Consider the following 27,923-nt stretch of genomic DNA (forward strand, 5'->3'; position numbering starts at 1 on the left):
TGAAAAGCCGTCATTTTGATGCTCAGAATCTCAAGTGCGTTTTATAGACAAACCCAGCAGGGTTCAAATCAACTGCATACGATTCAATCGTTACAGGGTTTATCAAACTCTGTGGTCTCAGCTGGGGATTTTATCACAGATGTTGGCGGGTCGTGGTGGTTAATCCATTCATTTGTCAAATATTTGAACTTCAACTCACTCCAAGATCATGAAACTAAAGACTGTACAATTACTGCTGCTCCCAGGACTTTTTTTTATGATTTAAATGGCAACAGATTAAGTGTAGTACTTTCTTGGACGGAATCTTAAAGAGTAATTTCAATCCAAAAAATGTTCCAAACTTGTATGATTTTCTTTCTTCAACAAGATTCTCCATTCCAAAAAAAGACAAAATACGACAGAACGTCATGGACGCCATGTATTTGATGTGAATTACTGATTCTAGTTCTGTTGATGCCTTAAAGTCTTAAATTTTTTTTCTTTTATTTGTTGCAAAAATTAAGCAGTTTCAGTGTTGTATGATTGAACGATCAACATAAATGCGTCTATCTTTATCGGCGTTTTGTTTCATTGCGCCAAATATGATTTGAATTTTCAGAAGCACGAATGTTTTTTGTTACTTATTGAAGTCAAATCAATAATGACAAAACCTTCAATTTGGTGTGAACTATGTCTTTATTCTTTACAACTGTCTGGAATTTTTGTTTTTACATAGAGAGTACATTATTTGGGAAAACATTAAATTATTCCTATGACTTTAGAAAGATTCTAGTGAAATATCTTCAATGAGTTTTTATTAAAATCTGTGGGCCAGCATTAATGGAGCCACATAAGCAGTTTATGAATCATTTTTGCAGTGCATGTGTGTGTGCACTTCCCAGAAAGCTCCTTTAGTAAGCATGTGATGCCTTTGCAGCACCGTCCACCCACACAAACGACTGCGCTAAAGTGTGTTAGAGAGCAGTCCGCATACACACACACACACACAACTGAATCTCTGGCCAAATTAGTCTTGTTGTGGTCACACTCAGGTTGTGTTGACCAGATGGCCACTCTCTTGGGGAGTGTGTATGTGAGTGTTTGCACATTGTGTGTGTGTGTGTGTACAGAAAAGCCTTTCCAAAATGCTCACAGCAGGTTTGTGCTGTAGAAGAGGAAGGTGCCACTGTGAACATGATGTATCGTAAATCAGACCTCACCAAACCTCCACACAGGAGCCCTGGAGAACAGATTGCAGGTAGGTGTTAATTCACGATAGTGCGCATAGAAATCAAAGGGAACGATCGCTGTGCATCAGACTTCTTTGTCGGACAAATTGATTTATTGTTCCTTAAAAATGTATCATCCAAAAATCTTACCATAATGAATGGAAGATCAGATCGGCATTATTTAGCTTAGTACCTATTGCAAATTTACAGAGCACAGGAGAAGCAAAAACAATACTAATTCTTGGAGTCACTGAAAACAGGATGTACAAATAACAGCCAGAATTGCTTTGATTTTTTCAAGGAACGCATAAAACAAATCTGCAAACTAAACATTCAGAGGATGAATTAATATCCAGAAAGGAAAAACAAAACACGGTTGGTTCCGCCTAGCTGCCAGATGAGTGCGGATAAACAAACTGTGGAGGGTGCGCATCTGTTCATGGAGAACTTCAAAGAACCGGACCCTCCTTTAGTCTCCTTTTGTGCAAAGTTATAACTTATATACTGATCCCTCCAACCCACGCAGAGGTAGGGAACATTGACGTGGGTCTTCAAAGTCAGCAGTCGTCGACTTTTAAGTCTTAAAAGCAAGTGTTCATATTGTAAAGGAGTTCAAACACACAACTGGTTCCTTAAACTCCAGCAGGACGCGGTGTGAGCATCTGAATGTTGGGTTAGAGACGGATTCGGTCCAATTCGGTTGGCGCCCTGCCTTCTGATTGGTCAGCTAGGTGGAGGCTGTTGGCTATTGCCGTGCATTAGAGGAATTATAAAGACAGAAATGTCATCTCCAGATCCGAGCCGGTCCCCGGCGATTCTCCAGCCTCGGTCCCTCAGGACACCTCGGGCCTTCATCACCAGGTCTTGAGCTGCCATTGTGTACCTGAAAAAAATGGAGATGCTATTAAGTGGTTAATTTTATCGTTCGAAGTTTACTCATAACAGGTTCATCCCTCCAAGAGAAACCTGAGGTTAAAGGAACAGTTCACCCAAACTTGATCTAATTTACTCAGCTTCAGGTTATTCCAAACCCATATGTCTTTCTGTTTTACAAAACGTCAGAAGCAGGTGTGTAAAGTACAGGGGTCAGAAAGTAAAAGTCCTGCCATATTTATTCCACTCATTTATTCACATTTGCACTTTGCTGTTTCTGACGAGAGAATTCGCTAGAAAGGTATTCAGTCAGCGAGAGAGTGAAGAACACATCATCATTTTAGTGAGGACTCATCTGAACTCCTCTGATTGGTCATTGCATTCATAAGCTCAACAGAATCGTGTGTGATTGGTTATAATGCAGCGCTGAACAAAAGCGCCTGCCTCTGGCTCAGAGGAGATCTAATCACGCCTGTGTGATTGTATTAAATATAGAAAATATTAATCAGCTATTTTTTGTCTTTTAGAAGCTGCATTCAAAATCCACTTGGTTCAAAAATCTGAGAGGGCACGTGCCCACTTACTTTGAATGGGCATGACGCCTCTGCATACAGGTTTGGAATGACATAAGGGTGAATAAATAATGGAATGTTTGGATGAAGAAGAAAACAGATATCTTGAAGTGTCTTTTATGTGCTTTTGATTTTCTTGAACCTCCAACCTTTCAGTTGCCTGCCCAGATCTTCAAAACTAAAGGTTCATAACTGGAATTGAAGGTTCAATGAAGAACTTTTAACATTCTTGGAATCATTCCATTGCACAAAAGGTTCTTTAGACACATTTTTTTTAGATTATTGAAATGTTCTTCAAATTAAGAAACTAATGGTTCTTTTAAGAACTGATAAATGAAACGTTCTTCTACGTCGGCATTGCTTAGAAAATGACCTTTTGGAACCTTTGTTTCCAACTTCACCGTCTCATATTAAATTCAAAATCACGTGTTGCTCAAAATAACCCATCATGGTGTATTGTGTTGTCTTCAAGGTTGAAGTAGACGGTTGATGCTCAACTAACACTGAGGAACCTGCCTGTGCTGGTCATCAGGGTCACAGTTTCCAAGGAAACCAGATATCGCCTCTGCCACGTCCTGATTGGACAGCACATCCCAGAGTCCATCTGTAGCCAGGATCATAACATCATCGACGCCGTGCTCATACTGAGAGAGGTTATAGATCTTCACCTGTAGAAATGACAACATACTTCAGTCATATTACACAAACATGGACGTGCACGGAATTCTGTTTTGAACATAGTTGGTGAGTAACTAGTTACATGTAACGGAATTACGTAATTTAATTGCAAAATAATAGTAACTGTTACAGTTACTGAGAAAAAAAACGTGAAATTAAATTACAGTTACTTATGACAATGTTAAAGATTACAAAGGGGGTTACATCTGAATACACACACACACACACGATTGATTTCTTTCCCAAATTGTAGTGACTGCTCTAAAATATGTTTTAGATATGCACCAATGAGTTTAGAACACAGAATAGACGCATGCTTATTCAATAATTGTTTGGGTTTATGTATATGCTTTATTTTTTTATTTTATTTTTTTTAAGATTGACAGTTTTTTCCAAGGCATTGATGAAAAAAAAAAAAAGATATTAAACTGCATCTTATAAGATTCTAAATCTGTATTTAAGTGCAGAATGATCTCAAAGTAAACATAGCTGCTAAAGTCTGATTTTGTGGTGGCTGTGCATTAAATTAAATTATTATAATCTTAATTCAAGTGAAGAAGGATTTGGAAATGAGTAATGAGTGTTGAGTACTACTGTAAAGTTAACCCTGTCTGCTTTACATGTTTGAAAATGATTAACATTTGAAAACATTTGTTAAAAATGAGGAAAAGTAAATGTAATTAGTTGCATTAATTTAATGAAGTATTTGAAACAGTAACACTACTATTAGATTTTAAATAGGTAAGTAACCTAGTACATTTCCAAAGTAACCTTCACTGATTTTGACGCACCAATAATTACATCAAATAATTGTTGTGTAGTTTATGTAAACACCCCATACATTTTATACATTGATGGATGAATTGTTTAGTGTGATTAGTATCATTAATTTAATTATTTTAGGGATGCATTAAATTAAATTAGTAATTCTTCTGTAAAACGAAGTGATTAATGGACACTTTTATTCATGAAAAATGTGAATAACTTTTCTTCTATATATCAAAAATATATAATAAATTAAGAAACATCTCAATATTATGAAAAAATGTGAGAAAAATGGATATTAATTTTAGGATTATATATATCAGTATTTAAGAAACTACAGATTTATAGTGAGCATTACATTTTTAAAAATGTATTTATTTTTAAATGTAATTAAAAAAAAAAATTATTCATTAATTCCTTCATTCCAAGTCATCATTATTTTCATTGCAAGAACAAGGTAAAAAAATAAATCAACTGTAATCAAACAAATAAATTATTAAAATGATTTAAAAAGCAAATTATTAAACATATTTAAAAGATTTATAAGGTAGCATTAAATGATGGCACAGGTAATCTAAAATGTAAAAATAGACTTAAAAAAAACCTATGCACAATTATATTTTCAATATAAATCAATGCCGATTCATTTAAAAACAATGCATAATATTGGGTGATACCAAATATTGTGCTTATATATTGTCCTTAAATGATTTATTAAATATTTATGTCTTATTGTCGTACCTAAAATCACTGTAATGCATGGCCTTGTTGATAATTGCTTTAATAATACAAATCATAAATCATCTGTCCTGACAGACTCAAATCTTCAGTGTTTATAGTGGGTGCTTTCACCCTTAAAACAGAGCGGCCAAACACGCTCACAATCCTACAAGCCTGTTAGTTCTTGTCTGCGGTACATTACCTCAGGCAGACAGAGTCTTGCTCACACATCGTGTCTCAGTGAGCGTGACAGCAGAAAGAACGCAGGCTGATTTCATCAGTCGCGCTCTCACTGGATCCACGTGGAGCAACACCCGTCCAGAAACTTCACCACGTGATTAGTTTTGATGTTTAAAACGGAAATAAGCAGTAAATAAAGCCATGAGACGCGTATCTGTGAAAAAAATAAAAATACATTCACAGATGTTTTTCCCAAAAATTCTGTACTAACATGAGAATGGAATAAAAAAAAAAAAAAAAACGATTTAAATAATTATTAAAATTCTAATATAAATCATAATGTATCCTACATACTTTTACTCAACATTTAAATAAGAAAATTATTTAATTTGAATAATTTTAATACATATATTTATATGTATTAGATTATACTGTATATTTTATATGTATTAGAATAATTACATAATACATAGATAAAATAATAATAATTAAAAAAATATTTTTTTTGTAACAGCACTTTTTATTCAAAATTTACAATAATTTACACAATTATTTAAATTATAATAATACTCATACAGCCTATATAATTATTTTATTTTGCAAGAATAATAATATATATATTTTGATTATATATTATTTTTTTATTTAAATTAATTTAAATAATCATTTAAATTATAATATGAATCCAATATAATTATTTCAATATGCCTATATATATATACACACACACACACACACACACACACACACACACACACGTTGGTTTTTGTGGTTTATGGGGACTCTCCATAGGCGTAATGGTTTTTATACTGAACAAACTGTGTGTGCTATTGCCCTACACCAACCCTACACCTAAACTTAGCCCTCACAGGAGACTTTGTGCATTTTTAGATTTTCAAAAAAACACCATTTAGTATGTTTTTTAAGCCTTTTGAATTACGGGGACATAGGCAGTGTCCTCATAAACCACCTTCATATTGTAATACCTCTGTCATACCCATGTCATTATACAAATTTGTGTCCTTATAAACCACATAAACATGCACACACACACACACACACACACACACACACACACACACACAGTCACACACACACAGAGCTGGGTAGTAACTGATTACATGTAATCTGGATTCCAAAAATTTTATATTTTAATACTGAAGTACCACATTTGCATGTTCATGGTTCTCTGACATTGGTTATGATCACATGACATGCAAAAAAAATATTTCATTTTTTTCAGTAAGTGTTTTATTGTGATCCATTTTAAATCTTTTTAATTTAACATTTTTATGATTAAATTAATTATTAGCTTTTCAATTAAACTCATAAACCCCCTGCAGTTCCTTTACTAACCCCAGTTTGGGAAACCTTGACATAATATAATGTTTAATGCACTTCATGTTGTTGATAAATGAAATATATTTTCTTACTTTTTGTATTTTCATATCAATATGGAACAAGATTATCCTATTTAAATCAATGTTAAAAATGAGATAGATCAAAAGTAATCTCCTAGTTTGATTATATTGCCTTAAATACGTATTGTAATGGATTATGTTACTAACTACAGTTTTTGTCACGTAATTTGGAATCAGTAACGGATTACAATTAGTAAGTAATCTACCCAGCTATATATCCAATAAATTAGTAGTATAATTATATAACGCATTTATATTATATACATTTGAATAATACTATTCAATAGTAAAATAGATAAATAATAATGTGCAATAATTATATAAAATGTTAAAAAAATTATAAATTAATCAATATTTAAATACATAATTGATTACATATCTAGGGTATATGTATTTTAGAATAATTATATATTATAAAGATAGATATATAAATAATAATTATAAAAATAAATAAATATTACAAATATACATTTCAAATAGTTTATAAATTAATAAATTTTATTCAATATTTAATTTTTATTTTTATTTAATTATCTATATTTTTCAGTAAAAGATATACCACACATGTAACACCCTCACAGTATTAGATAGAAAGTTAGATAGACAGATCATATCTGACGCAAGTGTCTGGTTGTCCTCGGTGACCCATCCTCGACCTTTGACCCAGTATTTGCGCAACAGACAGGAAATGAGGAGTAACTCGACCCAGCCAGAGTCAACGCCGCACGCATAGCTGACATACTTCTACTCGTTGCACAAGCACATAACGGGGGAAAAGTGCATGGAGGAGGATGACGAATAAGAAAACAGATCAAAGAGAAGCCGAAAGAGAAAAAAACTGTGCTGAGGTGCAGACGGCGGGATGAACGGCGGGTGAACTTTACACAGCGTGTGAATTAAAGATCAAGAGAGCTTCAGAAGATTGGAGAGGGGAGAGACTCGTGTCACTGGAGGGATCTGAGCTGCTTTAAGACCACAACTTTATTCTGACGGGATCAAACTGTCTTAGAGGCAGAGAGACGGTAAAATAAACACAAGCACTGGAGCAAAGTGGCTTTTTTAATGCTATTGTGCTGATATGCAATACATCTGCGGTTATATAACATATACGGTTTCTTCAATAAGCAGAACAGACCTGATTTCTGACCCAGAAACCCTTACAAAAGTACCGCAGTGGTACCATGCTTCAGTAATGGCATCAGATGGGAATACCGTAGTAATTTATTATTCAGTAGAATGATACCAAATTTATTTACCATGGTATTTTCAATATACCTCAACGTCTGAAAAAGAGGTATAACCACACCTTTTCCAAACAAACAGTAATACTATATTATATGTCCAAGAAAAACAAAAACACGATAATACCATGATACCATACAACAATAGTCTGGTAATTTGTCCAAATATATAGTAATAATGCCATAATACATGTCCACACAACATGGTAATACCATGGTACCATATCCAGAAAACACAATAATACATTGGTATTGTGTTTAAAAAAAAAGCATTAAATTCACAAAAAACATGGTATTAGTATGTTGAACAAAACATGATATTACCATCGTGCCCTTTCCAAAATCATAATAATACCATGGTAAATATACAAACAACATGGTAATACTATGATACTATTTAAAAAAAAGTATATTTTAATACAATTGCATTTTCCTCCAAACACTATAGAAGTACCACACCATGGTAATACCATGGTACCATATAAAGAAATAATAGCAGTAATACCTTGTTTAAAACACATGATATTAACAAAATGATGGTTTTACTATAGTACATGATTAACAAACATATTACCATGGTACCTTTTAAAAAAAAACCTTTTTCCAAACCACACACCAATGCCAAGTGTTTTTATTTTATTTTACTATCATCGATATACTACTGTATTTGTTGTTATTATATATTTAATTAGATTTTATTTTATATTTTGCTTTCAATTTAATTTTAGTTGAAGTTTTAATAATTTTGTGTTTTTGCCATTTATATTAGTTTTTATGTTTTGATACATGTCTAAATAGTTTTATTAAATTTGAGTTTTAATTTGGTTATTGTAATACTTCTTCAGCTTATACTAAATGAAAAGTTCAGTTTTTTATTTCAAGTAATGCAAATGTTTTTTATTGTTTTAGTTAACAATATGAACCCTACCACATACACCATGCTATATACATATATATATACACACATTTACATACACAGGGCTTTCAAGTCTCACGCATTTAACCAGTTCACACGCTCTCACGCCAAACCTTGTATTTCTCACGCTGAGAAGGGTTAACTTTGTCCTGCTATATACGATTAATAGACGAGGGAATACAGAGGCAAGTTCTCTGCCGAGTTCATAGCTGTCTCGAGTTATAGAGTTAAATGCCACCTACCAGCCAATCAGAAATTAGGAGAAAGAATGAATGCTGTAGGTAACCCCTTCATTTTTATTTTTCAATTTTATGATTTCTGGACAAAATCACTTGCCTGTGAAAAGATCGTGAGAGCTGATGGGGAATATAGCCAAATTTGTGCTAAAGTATTATTGAGTAATAGTCAGTCAAAAAAAACTCTCCAACTGCTTTGCAACCAGAAGCTTTAACTTAGCTTTGGCTTCCTGAAAGGAAAGTACTAGAGATGTTATAAAAGTTGGGAAATCTGACAAATTCATACAGTATGTACATTGAGTACTGCAGTTCAGTTGGCTCGCTTGGGGCAAAATTTCATTTTCTTTTTGATACATTTGTATTTTTAATTAGAATGACTTTGTCTTTCATCAGATTTACCAGATGTTATAATTTCTATTTGTGCTGGTCAATTATGAACAATAGGTAAAATTGAACTGCTAGCAAAAACTTGGGTGCTGCAAAAATTTGAGTTGCTCCTCCCCTAATCTCACTCCAAACTTTTGCTATAATTTGAGAGCCCTGCATACATATACATACACACACACACACACACACACACACACACACAGCACCATGGTAAAAAAAAACATGACACTTTATGACAAACATGACATTTCCATGTCCTAAAAGTATGGTAAAACCATGATCAATGACCAAACAACATGGTAAATGTTCACATACCATGGTATATTGTTCAAAACACAACAACAAACATAAAATTACCATGATGCGTGTTCAAAAAACCATGGTATTAACATAGTGCATGTCCAAAAACATGGTAATATCATGCCAATTTTTAGTTAGCGAAATAATGAATAATGCAATCATCTGATTATGTGTGTGTTAATGAATTACAAACCTCTGGAGAACAGGAGAGGAATGGTTTGATAGCGATGTCTGAGTCGTGAACCTTCAGGTCGTGATCGCCGAGTCCACGAGTGATGCCGATGGTGGCCAAAACACGAGCCTGAGCCACAAAACACAACAACATGAAACGGCTTTCCAACACATTTCACTGTAATGTGATCTGTTGCTTAGTAAAACTAAATATTCAATTGACCCTCCGCAAAGACCCACACCTTTAGTTACTGTTGCTACATCCATCAAGCCAAGGACAGAGCAGATTACTTTAGGTATGAAACAAAGTCTCAGCTTTCAAATTAGGTCATTTGTAAGAAATAAAAACAATAAATACTATTTTGTGGCTCTTTAATGGATAGCTGAACCGATCGTCTCTTCCTCTTTACTAGTTATAGCGTGAAATAAACATGAATGAACACCAGAAGGTCTCTTGTTTCAACCGCAGAAAGATGTCAATGCATTGTTTTTCAATTTCAAGTCCACCGACGTTAATCTACCCTCCCGCCTGGTTTGTTTATCATTCTGGATTATGATTGGTCAGATCACGTCAATCAAACTCCCAGCAAATGGTGAATTGGTTCCAAACGGGAGTTTTCACATTGAGTGTGAAGAACATTTCGAACATTCCGTAGATGTTAAAGGTTCTTCATGGAACCAGAGATGCCAGTAAAGAACCTTTATCTTTAAGAGTGTACTTGAAGATGCTTTATAAATAAGAGGGACTGATGACATTTATTTAGACTAAAAGTCCTTGGAGTCATGTAAAACAAACCTCCCAACAAATTTCCTCTAGTACAGAGGGAATTCAGCGAGCAGTTTTTTCCCCAGAATGATATGGTTGAAAACGGCCCCTGCTGGTTAATAATACACATGCCCTCAACCATCTGCTTTCTCAGACTCCCTCGTGCCGCTGCCGAGTTGTTTTTGATATCTGCTCCCGCCGAAGCCTCCAGCCTCCCACAGACAGCGGAGAGAACTGAACGTTATCAAGCCAGAGATGAGGAGGGATTCAGAACAGATGCCTTGTGAAGCTGAGACCTCCTCGAAGATGACTAGAGGCCGATCTCCTCCTGGTTTCATCACAACAGACTGATCTCAGCTCAGCACCACAGATTGAACACATTAACACCCCGATTGGAGCACAAATGCGGCAGGATGGCACACACACACACACACACACAAATTTAATACTAGTGCTAGAGGCTGAAAGGAATAGTTCACCCAATTATAATAAAAATGTCCCCAGGGCATCAAAGATGTAGATGAGTTTGTTTCTTCATCAGATTTGGAGAAATGTAGCATCGTATCACTTGCTCACCATCGAATCCTCTGCAGTGAATGGGTGCCGTCAGAATGAGAGTCCAAACAACTGATAAACACATCACAATAATCCACACCACTCCAGTCCATCAGTTAATGTTTTGAGAAATGAAAAGCTGTGTGTTTGTAAGAAACAAATCCATTATTAAAATGTTTTTTGTATTCAAACCATTGCTTCTGGCCAAAATACGAGTCCATGATCCATAATAACACTTCCTCCAGTGAAAAAGTCCATCTCCTGTTGTCTCTCACATCAAAAACTGTTTTGGCTTGTAAACAGTGTTTGATCTGTGCAGATTTCTCTCTTGATTCAGACCACTTTTTCACTGGCGGAAGTGTTATTATGGATTATGGACTCGGAAGATACGTGAGGGTGAGGACATTTTCAGCACATTTCAGAAAATTTTGGGGTGAACTACACCTTTAAATACTAGTACTAAGTGATGACTGACTTACTGTAGCAAACACCCCTAATTAACCATCTTTCTGCAATCTCTCAACCTCACTGACATGTGAAATCTCACAGCGCAATTGCTTCTGAGAAGCAAGCCTTGACGTTCTTCTCTCTGATATGATGGTTCATTCTCCAAATTTGAACCCAGAAAGTTTTTACCGTTTAATTCTTTCTTAAAGAGACAGAACTACAAAATAAATCAATAAATCAAACACAATATATGAATAACTAAAAAAGTTTCTAAACTCTACAAAAATGTGATTCACAAGCACATAAGCTAATTGAAATTCTTCTCCAGCTGTCTGGCCTTGAAAATATGAGCCAGAAAGCAAGTTGTTACATTCTACTTGTTCTGATTTCTTTAAAGAAACGAGAAGTTATGAATTGTGCACAATAAGTCTTAGAGCATTTATTGATATGGTAAACAGAGACAGGCTGACCCAGACGAGATACAGGACACGTAACATGTTTAAAGACCTAATTAACTGTGAGATGACCCTCCTGTGACAGTGTCGACAGTCACGATTGAGTAAGCTGTGATTTCTGTCAGCTGTGAAGCAGGAATACGTTCAGATGCCATCTTACCTTTTTCCCCTCTCCGAATATGAGTGGAAACTTCAGATCTTCCTCCTGGACTGTTTTGTAGGCCCTGCACAAAACACCACAACAAACATCAAACAGCAGCCGAAGCTGAAGCTGAAGCGAAGAGACGCTCAGATGCAAGACGAGCAAAAGTAAAGCGAACATTGATTTGAAAATGTAAAATAGTTATAAAATGATCAACAACAGTGTGGAACGGTCACGTACATTACTGTTCAAAAGCTTGGAGTCAGTAAGTTGATTTTTGTAAGAACATTTACATTTTTATTCAACAAAGATGCATTAAAGTGATCAGTTATAATGTTACAAAATAGTCCAATAAACGCTGTTCTTCTGAACATTCTATTCTTCAAAGAATCCTGAAAAATCTAATTTATCCCGGTTTCCACAGAAATATGAAGCAGCACAACTGTTTTCAACATTGATGATAATAATCATGTTTCTTGAGCAGCAAATCAGAATGATTTCTGAAGGATCATGTTACACTGAAGACTGGAGTAATGAGGCTGAAAATAAGCATAATAAATTACACTTTAAAATATATAGAAACAGAAAACAGTTCCGTATCATTTTAAAATTAACAATTTTTTTCAGATTTTACTGTATTTTTGATCAAATAAATGCAGCCTTGGTGAGTCAAAGAGACTTTATGATAAAAATAAAACATTAAAATCTTACCAACCCCAGACTGTAGCATATATTACCAAAAATTAATATTCATTTCAAAATATTTAAATCAAAAGACTTAATGTATGGTCACTCTTTTTTCCATACATTTTCCATTCTAATAAATATGGACCAAAGCTTTTGAGTTTCAAAAGTGTTCATAAGGGATGACGCAATGAGTGAATGAATCATTCAAGTTGGATCTTTTCCACAAATCAATTGATCCAGCCCCCAAAACCTGGAAATTTGAGTTTCTCATTCACATCTAAGACTTGAAATATAGTGCAAGCATCATATGGATAACTGTTAAGATGCTTTTGCATCCATCCAGCTTTCAAGATTGGCTCTCCATTGACTGAATGCTTTGAATATGTGCTTCATACTTTTCCCCATGCAAATACAGAGTAATTTGAGTCTGGAATGACACCGAGATGATCTATAGATGAACTATTCCTTTAATCAATTTAGACATTCAAGCAACTAAACTTGTATGATAAAAATATGATTCCTGGATGCAGCGGCACTCCCACACGATTCAACATCCCTGTCTGACAGTGCAGGTCGTGAGCTCAATTACATCCCTGAGGACTCACACACACACACACACACACACACACACACACACACACACGTTGGGTTTCCATGTTTTATGGGGACATCCCATAGGCGTAATGGTTTTTATACTGTACAATCTGTATGTGCTATTGCCCTACACCAACCCTACACCTAAACTTAGCCCTCACAGGAAACATGCTGCATTTTTAGATTTTCAAAAAACTTTATGCTGTATGATTTATAAGCTTGTTTCCTCATGGGGACCAAAAAATGTCCCCACAAGATTAAGATTTACTGGTATTACTATCCTTGTGGGGACATTTGGTCCCCAGGACGTGATGAATACCAGGTGCACACACACACACACACACACACACTCACACTCACACACACACACACACACACACACACACACTCTTCTGAGCAGGATCACACACATTCACTCACTAATGGAAGTTCAATCATGTCTCCTGAGGGAGCGGCTATAAACACTTGATTCAGACTAGATCTGTCTCACAGACCAATCAGATCCTAGTGTTGAACTCTGACGAACATTGATGCAAATTACACACCAAATCAATACTCGTGTATGGACAGAAAATCAGATTAGGCCTGCATACAACGTAAAATGTAGAATTTTTGTTTCCATTGATATCTGTACAAATATACAAACAATAATTATTAGATTTTATTGATGTATTTTTTATTTTATTGAATAAATATTGAAAATGAAAATAATGATAATACTATTATTTTAATATATAAATAATTAATTGTTTGTGACAAATAGAGTTAATTTTGCTGTTGTGTCATTTTCACAATAACTGTACAAATATACAGATCATATTTGTTTGATTTTACTGATTAATAATAGTAAACAATATTTATTTGAATAATTATTATATTTATTACAAATATGATTTGTTTGTGACCAACCAGAATTCGTTTGTTTTTGTGTCTTTTTCACAATAGGTATATGATTGTATTAATTAATAATATTATGAACTATTATTTTCAGTAAAAATTGTTATTTTAATATAACAAATAACACAATCATTATAGATAATTACATTTATTGTATCAATAATTATTATATTAATATGTTTACTATAATAAAATAATTATAGATATCAATTGTATTTATTTGATTAATATTTTATAGATCAATAATATTAAGTACAATTGTATGTAATTAATAATTGCTAGATTCAAATCTAATAATTATAGATAATATTATTATTATTCCTTTATTACGTTTTATTGCATTTTAACAATACACATGTACAAATAAATTTCCATGTAACAAATAAAACACCAAAAAAAGAAAAAGCTTCTCAGTATTTTACATTAATATACATTATCATCTTTTATTTATATTTTTTAGCCTTCTATCAACACATTTCCAACTCCACCCCATTTTAAAATCTATTTGAAAGATCCCCAAACTCCATCAAAAATGATGTATTTATTATTAAAATTATGTATTTTAAATTATGTATTAATATATGTTACCATTTCTTTTAGCCATCGTCCTATATTTGGTGCATATATACTTTTCCAATTTAAAGAAATTAGTTGTTTCGCTTGAAGAATACATATATGTATAAATATATACTTTTTAACTTGATCTCCTTGGGATATAAATGCAATAAAAAGATTAAAGGTGTCAGTGGTATGTTAACATCAAGGATCTTTTCTATCATTTCTTTCACATCTTTCCAAAAAGTCTTCACACTCCCATTTACAGTGATATAGCGTTCCTTTAAACACGCTGCATCTTAAGCAAGTATCTGGGATATTTTGATTGTATTTATGCAATATAACTGGAGTTATATAAATCCTCATCAACCATTTATATTGTAGCAGTTTCAGTCGTGTGTTCAAGATTAGGGATTGAGCTTCCTTGCATGCTTCCATCCAGTCCTCCATTTTCAAGAAGTGGATCATAATTTACTTGCACAACATCTCCTAGTTTTGGTACGATTTCTATACCCAAGTATGTAAAATGGTCAACTATACTGAAGGTTGCAGCACAGTTACTAGGTTGCTGTCTGTCAATTTCATTTAGATATAGAATAGAACTTTTAGAATTTAGAATTTTTCCAAATAAGATCTAATAACGCAGGTATTGCTGTATCAAGATGCTTTAGGAAAAGAATGACATCATCAGCGAATATTCTATCTGTCCAGTCTTAATATCTGTTAGTTCCACATGTTTTTGTACTGCTATTGCAAAAGGCTCGATGGAGATGGCAAAAAGAAGAGGAGAAAGGGGAGAACCTTGCCTACACCCTCTTGATACGCTAAATGGTTTTGAAACAATATTATTTGTCAACACTTCTGCTGTAGAACTATTATAAAGTAATCTAACCCACCTATAATACCTTTCACCAAAACCAAATTTGACCAATAAATCAAACAAATAAGGCCATTCAACCCGATCGAAAGCCTTTTCGGCGTCCAAGAGTTCACCCCTCTGTTCATAAATAATATTTAGGACTCTTCAAAAATTGTGAAATCCTTGCCTACGTTGTATAAAACCATTTTGATCCTCTCCTATTAAATTTGACAGTCTTCTAACCTCTTAGCCATAACTTAATATTTTTGTGTCTGAAAGCTAATTGGCCGCATATTTTCACACTTTGTGTTAGTTTTTCCTGGTTTTGGTAATAATGTAATTAAAGCTCCTCTCATTGATGCAGGCAAAAGATCTTGATGATACGCCTCTACGATCATTTCCATAAAAGGAGTTTGCAACTTTTCTTGAAATAGTTCATAGATTTCTATAGGAAGCCCATCTGGGCCCGCAGCTTTTCCTGATTTCATAGAGTCAATGGCTTCTCCGATTTCTTGTAATGTTAGGTCTTCATCTAATTTGCTCCTTTCTTCAACTGAAATCTGAGGTATATTTAGACTATCTAAAAATTGCATCTGGAAATCTACATTTAGTGAGCACTCTGAGCTATAGTTTTTCATAATAAGTTCTAAATGCTTCATTGATCTCTACTGGGTCAACTATATCTCCAGCTGAACTCTCCATTCTTGTGATAGTACGCTCCGTTTGTTGTTGTCGAATTTGCCAAGCAAGTAACCGTCCTGTTTTATCTCCACATTCATAAAAATTTAGTTTCAACCTTAAAACTTTTGAAGCTACTCTACTTGCTGACAATTCCTTATATTGAGACGTGAATAATAATAATTTATCTTTTGCTTTCACTATATCTGTAGTTTTCTGGAAAATATTATTTTCTATTTTTTAACTAATTGTTTAATTTCTTGTCTAGACTTCCTAGTTTTGAACTGCAAAACCCAATTATATGTCCTCGAATAAAAGCTTTGAATGCTTCCCATCTAATACAAGCAGATGTTTCAGATTTATTCATTTCAAAAAACAGATTGCCCACATATTCTACAAACTCTGGGTCATGAAGCCATCCTATCTGAAAACGCCATTTAGGGGGATTTTTTATGAGTTTTGTATAATAAAGATATCGCTGCATGGTCAGAGATGACTATACTGTGATAGCTACAATCCGTTGTATTGTTAAGCAATTGTGCAGAAATTAGGTAATATATGATATCGCTGCAGGATTAAGATCTCTCCAAACATCTAATAAATTAAGATCTTTCATAAATCCCTGTATCACCTTCCTGGCTTTAGTATGTGTTTCCCTGTTGAACGATCTTTAGTAGGATCTAACACACAATTCATATCCCCTGCAATAAAATTAGCAAATTAGCAATTAACAGAAACAAATCATTAAAAAATGTGGGATTGTCATCATTCGGACCATAAATGTTAATTAAATGTATCTTTTCTGAAGAAAAGGTACATTGTAAGACAATGTATGTTCCTAGTGTATCCTTTCTGAATCTGTATTGGGATCGATTTATGAATTAAAGTCATTACTCCTCTCGCATTAGAAGTGTGACAAGCAGCAAAAACGTGCCCTTGCCATCTCCGACGAATCCTAATTGTCTCACTTTTTATCATGTGGGTTTCCTGAAGAAAACCTATTTGTGCTTGTAATTGTTTGATCCTATTTTTTCTCACTTCCAGAGAACAATAATACCTGAATATATTATTTTACAAATTGGTCGTCCCCACAACAAAAGGGATAGTTTATGGTGTATGATCGGAGTTATTTTAAACCTACATTCAGGTTTTTAATAGTCCAGCTGGTTTGAGCCCACCTTTATTCTGTGTCTAATTCTTCAATGAAGCTTTCGACCACCGCCGGTGTCAAAAACCCTTGATTTGTAGTGAGTAAGAATTCACGAGTTCGCACGAGTAAGGTAATGCATATTTGGCGTGTATAGTAATGCGTAGTTGGCGTGCTGTCCTGGGGAAGGGCTCCGGGCTCAGGAATGGTAGTGTGGTGAGAACTCTAGTGATACCTTCTTTGCGTGGAGAAGGGGTGGAGGAGGGATGCTGATTATCCGTCGAGTGAACAGAGGTATGTCAGCTGTATTTATAGCCGGACATTGATTAACTGGAGTGGGAACCTCCTGTGTTAATTAGGCTAAGTATCTGACGCGCTCCTCCCGAACCTTGTTAATAAAACATCATGTAGTAAGAACTGGTGAGTAAGAAGTAGACAAGCAGGATATATGATCCTGTGTTTACCGATTCCTCTCTCTCGCAGCTTCTGTCTCACTCCATCATAAGCTCTTTGTTTCCGGTGAACTTCAGCCGAAACATCTGGATGAAAGCGAAGACTGTTCCTTGTATGAAATCACTCCCTTGGACCTGGCCACTCTAAGCATCTGCTCTTTTTGTTTGAAGTTTAGGAACTTCATTATTAGTGTTCTTGGTGGTGTACTGGCATCTCGTCTTGTGTTCCGAACATCCTTGTTTCGTTGTGGGCCCACTCTATGCGCTCCAAAACTAACAATGTGCTCGAGTCCATTTCCAATATCTCTGGAATCCAGGCCTCTAAAAACGCACACACATCGCTTCCTTCTTTTTCCGGCAAACCCACCAGCCTCAGGTTGTTCCGTCTGTTTCTGTTTTCCATGTCGTCAAACTTTTCTGTCAGTTTTTCAGATTGCACGAGCACTAAGTGGAACGATTTCATCTTCCGCTCCAGAAATGCGTTCCTCAGCCTCCTTCACCTCTTTGATGGCTGACATAACATCGTCAATTTTACTCTTAACTCGTTTGTCCATTTCTTTAATGGCTTGTAACACATCTGCATTGCTGGGGTTCAACTCTGTTGCTTTAGTAGATTCGCTGTCGTCTTCTTCCTCTACCTCTTTTAGTTCGTCTGCATAATCAGAATCCTGCGACATCTCTTGAGCCTCGTTATTCACTTTTTCTTGAGTTCTGTTCTTCTTTTTCGGTGCAATTTCGGTTGTTAGACTTTTGTGCATTTAATAACAAAGAATATACAAATTTTAGGATTTATATTCAAAATTATAGGAGGGTCGTTAACTCTCGTCTTCTCAGTACCACTCCATAACCGGAAGTGTCAGATAATATTATTATTTTTTATTTTTTTTAGCAATAATGATCATTTATGAATATAATAATTATTATATAAATACAGTAATTATAGATATTAATTGTTGCATTTTATTTAATTAATAATTATTGAATTACTTGGGTTTCTGATCTATTATTGGGATATCATGATAAAGGCACAAAAACAAAATGAACTCTGATTGGTCACTTTACATGTCAATCAGGTGCTTTCTTCCAAAGTGGGCGGTTCTTGAGCAGAATAATTGCTGGTGATAGTCAAACGTCAGACTGCTAATCAGATCCAGTACAACAACAGCATGGAGAACTCACCATCCGTTCATGGTAAAGTCTCGGTACAGCATTCTCTTCCCGACTTCTTTCTTTGTGACCCTTCTGGGAAACTCCAAGTGTGTGAACTCGTTTCCCAGCAGGGACGGCTGCAGGTGGGCCTGAGAGAGAAAAACGTGCTTCATAATCAGGGATTCTGTATGCAAACAAACATCCAAGAGAGGGAAAAGCATTTCCAAGGCCAGCAGCTGAACATGGCAGAAGTGAATCCAAATTTCTCTCACCAGGAACTGAAGTCTCTGGCGCTCTGATTCAGGAGTGAAGGAGCTGGACATGGGAAGGATCTCTCCTCCACGGATGATAAGGGCCCTGAAACACAAATCACACAGCGCTCACCGGAGAAGAGCTGACAGAATCATCAACAATTCAACAGAAGAGAATAGAACACACTGGACAGGACAGAGTAGAGTAGAACAGAACAGAATGCAATACTGAACAGAAGGTAAAATAGAATAATAAAATGAATATATTTGTACAAAACAGAGCAGAATAAACCAAACGTGTGGAAACTACTAGAGAAGAATGGAGTAAAACAGAGCAGACAATGTCAATGCTACAAAAACAAAGCTAAATAAAAGCCACGTTTATTTGTCATTACATTACATACACTACTTTTTTAAAGTTTGGTGTCAGTAAGATTTTTTAATGTCCGATTCAATGATCTTTGCTAAGCTAAGCCAAGACCCGGAGATCGGCTGAATGGATTCAAAAACGGTAAAACTCAACTGTTTAACTCTTGGGGACTTGGAAAATGAGCCTATTTGCAAAAAAAGTGGCGTGTTCCTTTAATGGAGCACAATACGTCAATACGGTCTCTAATTGTAAATGTATTGTATTAGCAACACTTCAAAGTCTGACAACATTCATTTCACAAAATACTTCTACACAGAATACTTCTGCTCGAATATGGAAATAACTTTTGTTCCTTCTGATGCAAAAAGATGTTCTTCCTCAAATAAAGGCCTAAAAAGGTCTTAAATCAGAGCAGAAAGTCCTAAACTCATAAAGTCATGCAGTTAATTGTTGCATACACTAAAAAATGCAATCTCTTTAATCTAGACATAAACTCTCTTAAATGAGAATAAAAGAAACATGCAAAATATTATAAACTAGTGATTTGGTTTAGTAATATTCAGTTTCACCTGCTGTCACCAGCGTTGGCCACGTACAGTTTTCCCAGTAAATACACCACCACTAGAGCGGTACATCCTCCAGATATAGAGTAAACCATCCTCTCTCGAGCGATATGAGCGTCCTGAGATCACACAAACACACGGAGAACTCAATCAAGGCCACATGAGACTGGATTCAATCGACATTTAAGTAAAAAACACACGCATTACACACTAGACCCTTATATGCTCACCAAGGCTGCATTTATTTGATTAAAAATACAATAAAATCTTTAAAATTCTGATGTATTATTATAATTTAAAATAAGTGTTTTCTATTTGATTATATTTTAAAATGTAATTTATTACTCTAAAGCAAAGCTGAAATTTAAAATCAACAGTCATTTACCATAATGCATCATTCCTATAAGCTCCGCCTGCCATCTAGTGGCCGTGTGAGTTTACTACAGTAACTGATCTAAAGACTCACCATCTCCTTGAAGGCGTTCTCTATGGCTCCCACCACCAGACTCTCCTGTTTGATCTTCTTCTCCATGAAGAACCGCGGGGCCATGGTATTAGGGGACCCCGGGGCACCGACGGCCCCTCTGAGCGAAGCCGCCCGGGACAGGCCCCGCTGGGAGCATCTGGCAGACGGGTGGAGGTGGTGGACGGGGTTCTCCTCTCCCAGACAGGTGGACGGCTGGAGGGTCGGGTTCTGCAGGATCTCCAGCACCTCCTGCAGCTGCTCCTCGATATGGAGGTGGAGGAACTTGGCTGCGAAAACCGCGGCTCCGGAACCGCCGTGACCGTCAAACAGGGCCCAGTGGTGGAAGTTCAGTTCCTTCACCTCCTGCACAAACATCAGCATGCACAGAAAAATGTGATCCTGGAGAACAAAACCAGTCTTAAGTCGCTGGGGTATATCTGTAGCAATAGCCAAAAATACACTGTATGGGTTAAAATGATAGATTTGTCTTTTATGCCAAAAATCATTAGGATATTAAGTAAAGATTGTGTTTCATGAAGATATTTTGTAAATTTCCTACTGTAAATATATCAAAACTTCATTTTTGATTAGTAATATGCATTGCTAACAACTTCATTTGAACAACTTTAAAGGAGATTTTCTCAATATTTAGATTTTTTTGCACCCTCAGATTCCAGATTTTCAAATAGTTGTATCTCAGCTAAATATTGTCCTATCATAACAAACCATACATCAATGGAAAGCTTATTTATTCAGCGTTTAGATGATGTATACATCTCAATTTCGAAAAATTGACCCTTATAACTGGTTTTGTGGTCCTGGGTCACAAATGTGTTTAAAAAAAATAAATAAAAAAGTAGGGTAGGTGATTTGGTTCAAAAACATTTTTTGTTATGCTGTTTGAAAGCCTCTTCACGTCCTAGTCTCGGCCTCAGACATCACGCCCGCTGACCGTCGGCTGAACATCTGATGCATGTGGCACACTAGTGATGGGAGAAACCAACCTTTTCGAAGCTTCAAATCAATTGAACCAATTGCTTCGCAAAATGATTCACTGTTTCAAAGCACTCGAAATACCACACGCTGGTGATGCCTGCTGGTAAAACGTGTGTAAATGCAACAAAAACATGCATAAAACAACTTTTAAAAACCCATTGCAAATGTTATATTGAAAGTATAATACATTAAATGCAATAAAATACCATTAAATATGAAGTGCCTGTATAATATGTGGTTTTTAAACTATTTCACATTAATATAAAAATTAATGGCTTTTTTTGTTTGTTTTATGGAGAGCTTGTGTATTGAGGCCAGTAAGAGACTATTAACTACTTCTCATCCTTTTAATTACACAAATGACTCGTTAAAAATTGCGCGGTCATGTGTTTTGGAGGAGGCGTGGCTTTGGAGAGTGATTTACAGGGAGGGTGGGATCTTATGCTTTCAAAGCAATCTTGCCATTGCTAACCTCTCCAACATCGCCTATGCTACCTCTATTTTATTTATTTATTTTTAAAGGTTTATTTATGGGCTTTTTAAGCCTTTATTCGGACAGGACAGTATAGAGCTGACAGGAAACAAGTGGGTGGAGAGAGAGGAGAGCAGGATCGACAAAGGACCACAAGACGGGATTCGAACTCAGGTTACTGTACCTTTAAAGATAATATATTACAATTGTATTTCATAAATAAAAAATACATATGAAATACAAAAATAAAAACAAAAAAATATTGTAATACTGTAAAATAATTTGAGTAATATAACTTATTTTGCTACAAAACTACAATACTGCTATTTACGTCTTAAATGACAGGTTGCCAGCAAAAAATATTTGCTGCCAGTTTCAGATTTAAGCGCAATAGAAACAAACTTCACCATGAACTACATGTGTCTAAATGCCCTGCTCTTAAATGCCTGCAGCCTGCATGATTTGACAATTGCACAGAGCCATATCGCAATATCCATTTTATTAAAACTCAAGTTAAAACTGATTTTTTTTTTTTAAACACCTCACTGTTCACTTTATGGTTACTGAAAAAGGTTTGAGTTAGTTCATATAAAAAGTAAACCTAAGTATGAACACCAATTTTTTTAAATTCATGCTTAAAAATTCCGTAAGTTACATTTCAGCTTCTTACCTTTTAAATGCAAATGCACTCATCCTAAAAATCCTCCCACTCGTTCTAGAAAGATTAAATTAATTATTTCCAAATGTAGCTATTTAAGCTATCCGGTAAAAATTCCTGTATATTACAAATAGGTAGTTGCAGAAAAACGAAATATTGCAGTTTCAGTTTTTTACAATATCGTGCAGCTCTATTTTGGCACCACATGAGGTGGAGAAATGATGACAGAATTTTAGGGTGAACTGTTCCTTTAAAATCAACATGATTGAGTCATAACGGACATGTGTGAAATAACATTACAGTTGTTCTCAGTCGCTTTGCATCATTTAATATTTGCAAAGCAGTATGTGTATTTCTCAAAACTATTTGTACAAATAGCACCACACAATGGATTACTTGCAAAAGCTTGTAAATTATTTGAAATCTTTAGCTCATCTCTCAAAAGTCAGTATTTATGTAAATGAACATATCAGTGCCATCAGAATGAAAAGTCCTTGGGTCATTGTTCACAAACAAGAGAGTCAAAATGCTTAGTCATGTTGTCAATATAAGAGTGCACTCTGTTAGTATTATCTGCTGTAAACTATGGCTACAGTTTGGATGAGAGTTACTGTACTGAAATGCAGAAGGCTGCGCTTCTTCTGTATGTCATGTATATTCATTTAAAAAGTACAAATTGACACCTTACTGTATGTGGGATATTGACTGAAAGAGACTGGGTAGGATTCACAGTTACACTTGAGCTATTTCTGAGAACTGGTTTGTCTTTGGTTGATCTATATTCTCTTCATTAGTGAAAGTCAAGATTCACCTGCACAATTCATGACAAAATTACAAAAGCCTAATAGAAATGTGACAACTAGATCAACCATTTTGCATCTAATGACATCACTGAATTAAATAATGAAATGCCTTTAACTGAAAATGTTACATTATTGACACACTATTTTCCTTTTTTGATATTGTGCAGTTGCTTTGACATGACATATACGATGAACTAATGACTAGATGTTTTGAGCGGTAAGACTATTGCACAGAGAACTATAAAATACATCTTGAGCAACATGATATTAGCAACTGATAACGTAGGAAACTGCAGACAAATGTACATAATTAATTGCATGAATGTACCAAAGCAATCAAAAGATGGTTAAAATAATGAGAAACTGCTTTTATGATGTGCACAAGTGACTAGATGTTGTGGAGTGGGGCTGCACGATAAATCACAAGGATATTGTGACCACCAGGGTGGTGATGGCGCAGTGGATAAGACACATGCCTTTGGTGTGAGAGACCCGGGTTCGAATCCACTGTGAGACACCAATGTGTCCCTGAGCAAGACACTTAACCCCTAGTTGCTCCAGAGGCGTGTGACCTCTGACATATATAGCAATTGTAAGTCGCTTTGGATAAAAGCGTCAGCTAAATGAATAAATGTAAATGTATTGCAATCAACGTGACTAATAAAAACAGCACGATATTTGTCTGAGATACAGCTATTTGAAAATCTGGAATCTGAGGGTGCAAAAAAATCTAAATATTGAGAAAATCACCTTTAAAGTTGTTCAAATGAAGTTCTTAGCAATGCATATTACTAATCAAAAATGAAGTTTTGATATATTTACGGTAGGAAATGTACAAAATATCTTCATGAAACATTATCTTTACTTAATATCCTAATGATTTTTGGCATAAAATAAAAATCAATAATTTTGACCCATACAATGTATTGTTGGCTATTGCTACAAATATACCCCAGCGACTTAAGACTGCTTTTGTGCTCCATTGTCACATATATAGTTTATCTGAGTTCTTCTTATTATAATTTTCCTAATAATAAAGTATCTAATAATGCAATGCCTTTATCGCTGCTTAGAATACTATGAAATGTGTTGCGTGCCTTATTCTGTGTAAGAAGCCACATCATCTCACCAAAGGATTTATTTCAAACACTCGACTGACGTTATGAAGGGAGTTTGGAGTAAAAACATGTTATTAAATGTGGTATTTTCACATGCTTTCAGATGGAGCAGCATTTACTACACAGAGCCGTAGTTCAGCAATGCAAACAACTTTATTATCGCAGCGCTATTTTATAATATCATCTGTGATTATGAACGTGGTTTTGCGTAGCTTGTCAGTGAACTACGGCTCTGTGTGGTAAATGCTGCTCTGTCTGAAAGCACGTGATGGAGATTTATTACTGATTACCGAAAAGGCTTTACTGACAATATGCGCGTGACTATCGTATGTGATTTATCATGCAGCCCTAAATTGTGGAGGTTGAGAAATGCACCAAAGCGACTGAGAAAAACTGTAAGAAGTGTGTTGGCAGAAGGCCTCACTGTGCTGTCGATGGACTCCAGGATGTCTGTGCTGGGCAGCGAGGAGCGTCTCCTGGTGGGAGTGTAGCTGGGGCTGGACGGGTCTGCGGGTCGTTTCCTGAGCTCTACCACCTCACAGCATGCCTGGTCCTCGTTTAGGGTGCTTTTACCGGCATTGATCACCCTGTAGAGACAGTTTCATCATGAACACAGTTTCTATATGTCTGCAGGAAGTCAACTTTAACTCGTAGAGACTCAAGGGCTGTTCACGTTTATGAAGACTCGGCACAATGATGATGGAATAGTTAATTCTGCTTAAATCAACAACCTCTTGGTCTTCGTCAAACAAGTCTTTTCGAGCTCCTAAAAGCTTCTCGACGATGCACAACTGCCATCATCTCCTGAGATGAGTCACAGCGTGGGTCTAAAGAGCACAAGACAGCATGATGCTCGCTCACGAGCCTCTGATAATTGCCCCCATCACATTTCCACGGAAACCCATTCCTGCATCCGGATTTGTTAATGAGGATTTAACAGGGTTCATACGGTCCACGGCTTTGTCCTGAGAGGAGACACATGTCATTCTGCAGGGACATTTGTGTTGCTGGAAACACTTCTTCTGATGTCGAAAATACACCTGGATTCAAAGAACAACATTCCTCACAATCAGTCAGATTTCAGAGGCAGGTTCAGGGTTAGAAACACAACGATAGATAGATAGATAGATAGATAGATAGATAGATAGATAGATAGATAGATAGATAGATAGATAGATAGATAGATAGATAGATAGATAGATGAAAGGTCAGATGCACAGTGTTTCTCTCTGGTTTTGTTGGAGGTCATTTGTTCTGGTTAATGCTCTACTGCTTGAGTTAAACATCAACATCAGATCAGTGAACAGGAACACATTCAGAGCTATCCTGTGCTCTTATGATCATGTGACCGGCCAGAGAGCTGCTTCCCTGTCAATCTCACTTCTCTACACCAGCGTCAGGACAGGAAGTGAGTGAATCACACTTGAACATCCTCATATCAGAGAATTAAAGCTCAATCATACGTTCAGATGTTTACAGACTGCACTGGACAGAATTATATATTCTAAAGGAAATTTTCTAGTTGTAGTGTTGTTACTTGTGAACTAAAACAATTCATTTTTTTCGTAAATGTAAATAATTCAAAGCTGAAATAAAATATAAACATTAGATGAAACTAAGAAAAAAAAACTAAAAATGAGAAATATGTTGGCAACTAAGTGAAATAGTTCAAGTAGAAAACTAATATGAAATTAAATTATGATGCTCTTTTAATTTCAATTCAATTAAGACTAAAATCACTGAAACTGAAATAAAATAAAGCTAAATGAACAAAACGACTAAAGCACATAACATTAATCTAAAACTAAAACGTAAACTGAAAAACATGAAAGCTAATATAAAATATTAATAAACACTACAATAGAATATAAATAATGTGGCTTATTATTCTCTATCCTAGTACTATTTAAGTCCAGATATACTAGTATTCTGAGTATGGGAATTAATAAAAACAGCATCCATAAACCATGGCTCACACACAAGACTTGAATTGTGATGCCAAGGATGTCATACATGCATAAAACTCAATCTGGACTATCTGAAATCTGATTTCATAAATATTATCCAACGCAGAGCCTGCTGTAGCTCTACATCTAGCAGCTTCACGTGAATTAGGTTATGATATAATGCGCAAAACGCGCGCATGCGCCCTGCTAAAGCTTCATGGAAATGAAAGTATGGATGCGTGCCATGGATCTTTCATTTTCTGTTCCTCATGTGATTATCACGAAGAACGCAAACATTCCGCAGCATCCGCGTGCTCAAATCAGCGCGCGTTGTCTCGCGGCGCGTCGCTACTCACTCCGCGTAGCCGGTGGCCCAGGGCAGCTTCATCTCCTTGAGGATGAGGATGGGTCTGGAGATGTGATCCGCAGAGCACTCCACCTCGTCTGGAGACAGCGCGAGGAAATCCGGTCTGCTGTACGGGAACCGGGGCGGTGGATCCGGATGGATCTCCTGCGCGCTGGAACCGGAGGCCATGATGCCGCCGATGATGCTGGAGAGCGCGGACCGCACGCGTGTTATCATCATGATGATGGTGATGGTGGAGGAAGCGCACTGAACGCCGGTGCACAAACGCGACGCAGCTGGAGCACACCTTCAGTGCGGCGGAACTGAACAGCATCACGTGACATCGGGTCACTTTGGTTACTTTGACCCTCACACTGTTCACATTTATTTCACTTCCTTATTGTATGTGTAAAAAAACAGTTACTGTTCATAAGTACCAAATAATGCCATCTGATACCATCACTGTATCATGGTAAATAGTGGCAGAAATGAAATTATAATTTTTTTTTATGATTTATTTATTACATTTTCAGACAGCAAAAAAAAGGAAAAATAAAATCTGAAAAAAATCACATACATACCCTCACCCTAACAACAGGTTGAGAGCAGTGTCCAGTATTATACAGAAAAACTTTATGTAACAATACAAACATAAACTGAAACAAAGTAGACATTAATTATTCCAGTAGGTTGAGGGGGCTAGAAATTAAATTAATATAATCAGGTACAGTAATTAATCCCAAATACATAAATAGTAATGTAATTTTACAATGTCCTTGCTACACAAATTATTATTTATAGCTAGTAAAAATGGTAAATTATGCATAACTATATTAAACTAACCTTAAACCATATTAATAAATGCATGCTGTTACTCTGTACT

General features: G+C 35.7%; 2 protein-coding genes across 3 annotated transcripts in view; both read right to left on the reverse strand.

The window, feature by feature from the left end:
* Positions 1–27,923, reverse strand: part of avpr1aa (arginine vasopressin receptor 1Aa) — a 552,460-nt gene that overhangs the window by 505,528 nt on the left and 19,009 nt on the right. The gene's annotated exons all lie outside the window — the stretch shown is intronic.
* ppm1h (protein phosphatase, Mg2+/Mn2+ dependent, 1H) lies at positions 660–27,385 on the reverse strand. 2 transcript variants are annotated; one of them, XR_013783961.1, is made up of 11 exons: positions 27,051–27,385; positions 25,173–25,335; positions 20,702–21,064; positions 20,242–20,354; positions 19,324–19,408; positions 19,082–19,200; positions 12,052–12,115; positions 9,691–9,798; positions 5,019–5,210; positions 3,170–3,321; positions 1,306–2,091 (listed from the first exon to the last, which is right to left on the reverse strand). XR_013783961.1 is itself a non-coding variant. In XM_079412017.1 (10 exons), exons 1-10 carry the CDS (start codon positions 27,278–27,280, stop codon positions 1,932–1,934), a joined length of 1,557 nt encoding a protein of 518 aa, XP_079268143.1. In that variant the 5' UTR covers positions 27,281–27,385; the 3' UTR covers positions 660–1,931. The 2 variants fall into 2 exon arrangements, 1 of the variants encoding a protein (XP_079268143.1); XM_079412017.1 differs by lacking the exon at positions 5,019–5,210 and having other exon boundaries at positions 660–2,091.

The sequence above is a fragment of the Barbus barbus genome (genome assembly GCF_936440315.1).
Source record: "Barbus barbus genome assembly, chromosome: 48".
NCBI lineage: Eukaryota > Metazoa > Chordata > Actinopteri > Cypriniformes > Cyprinidae > Barbus > Barbus barbus.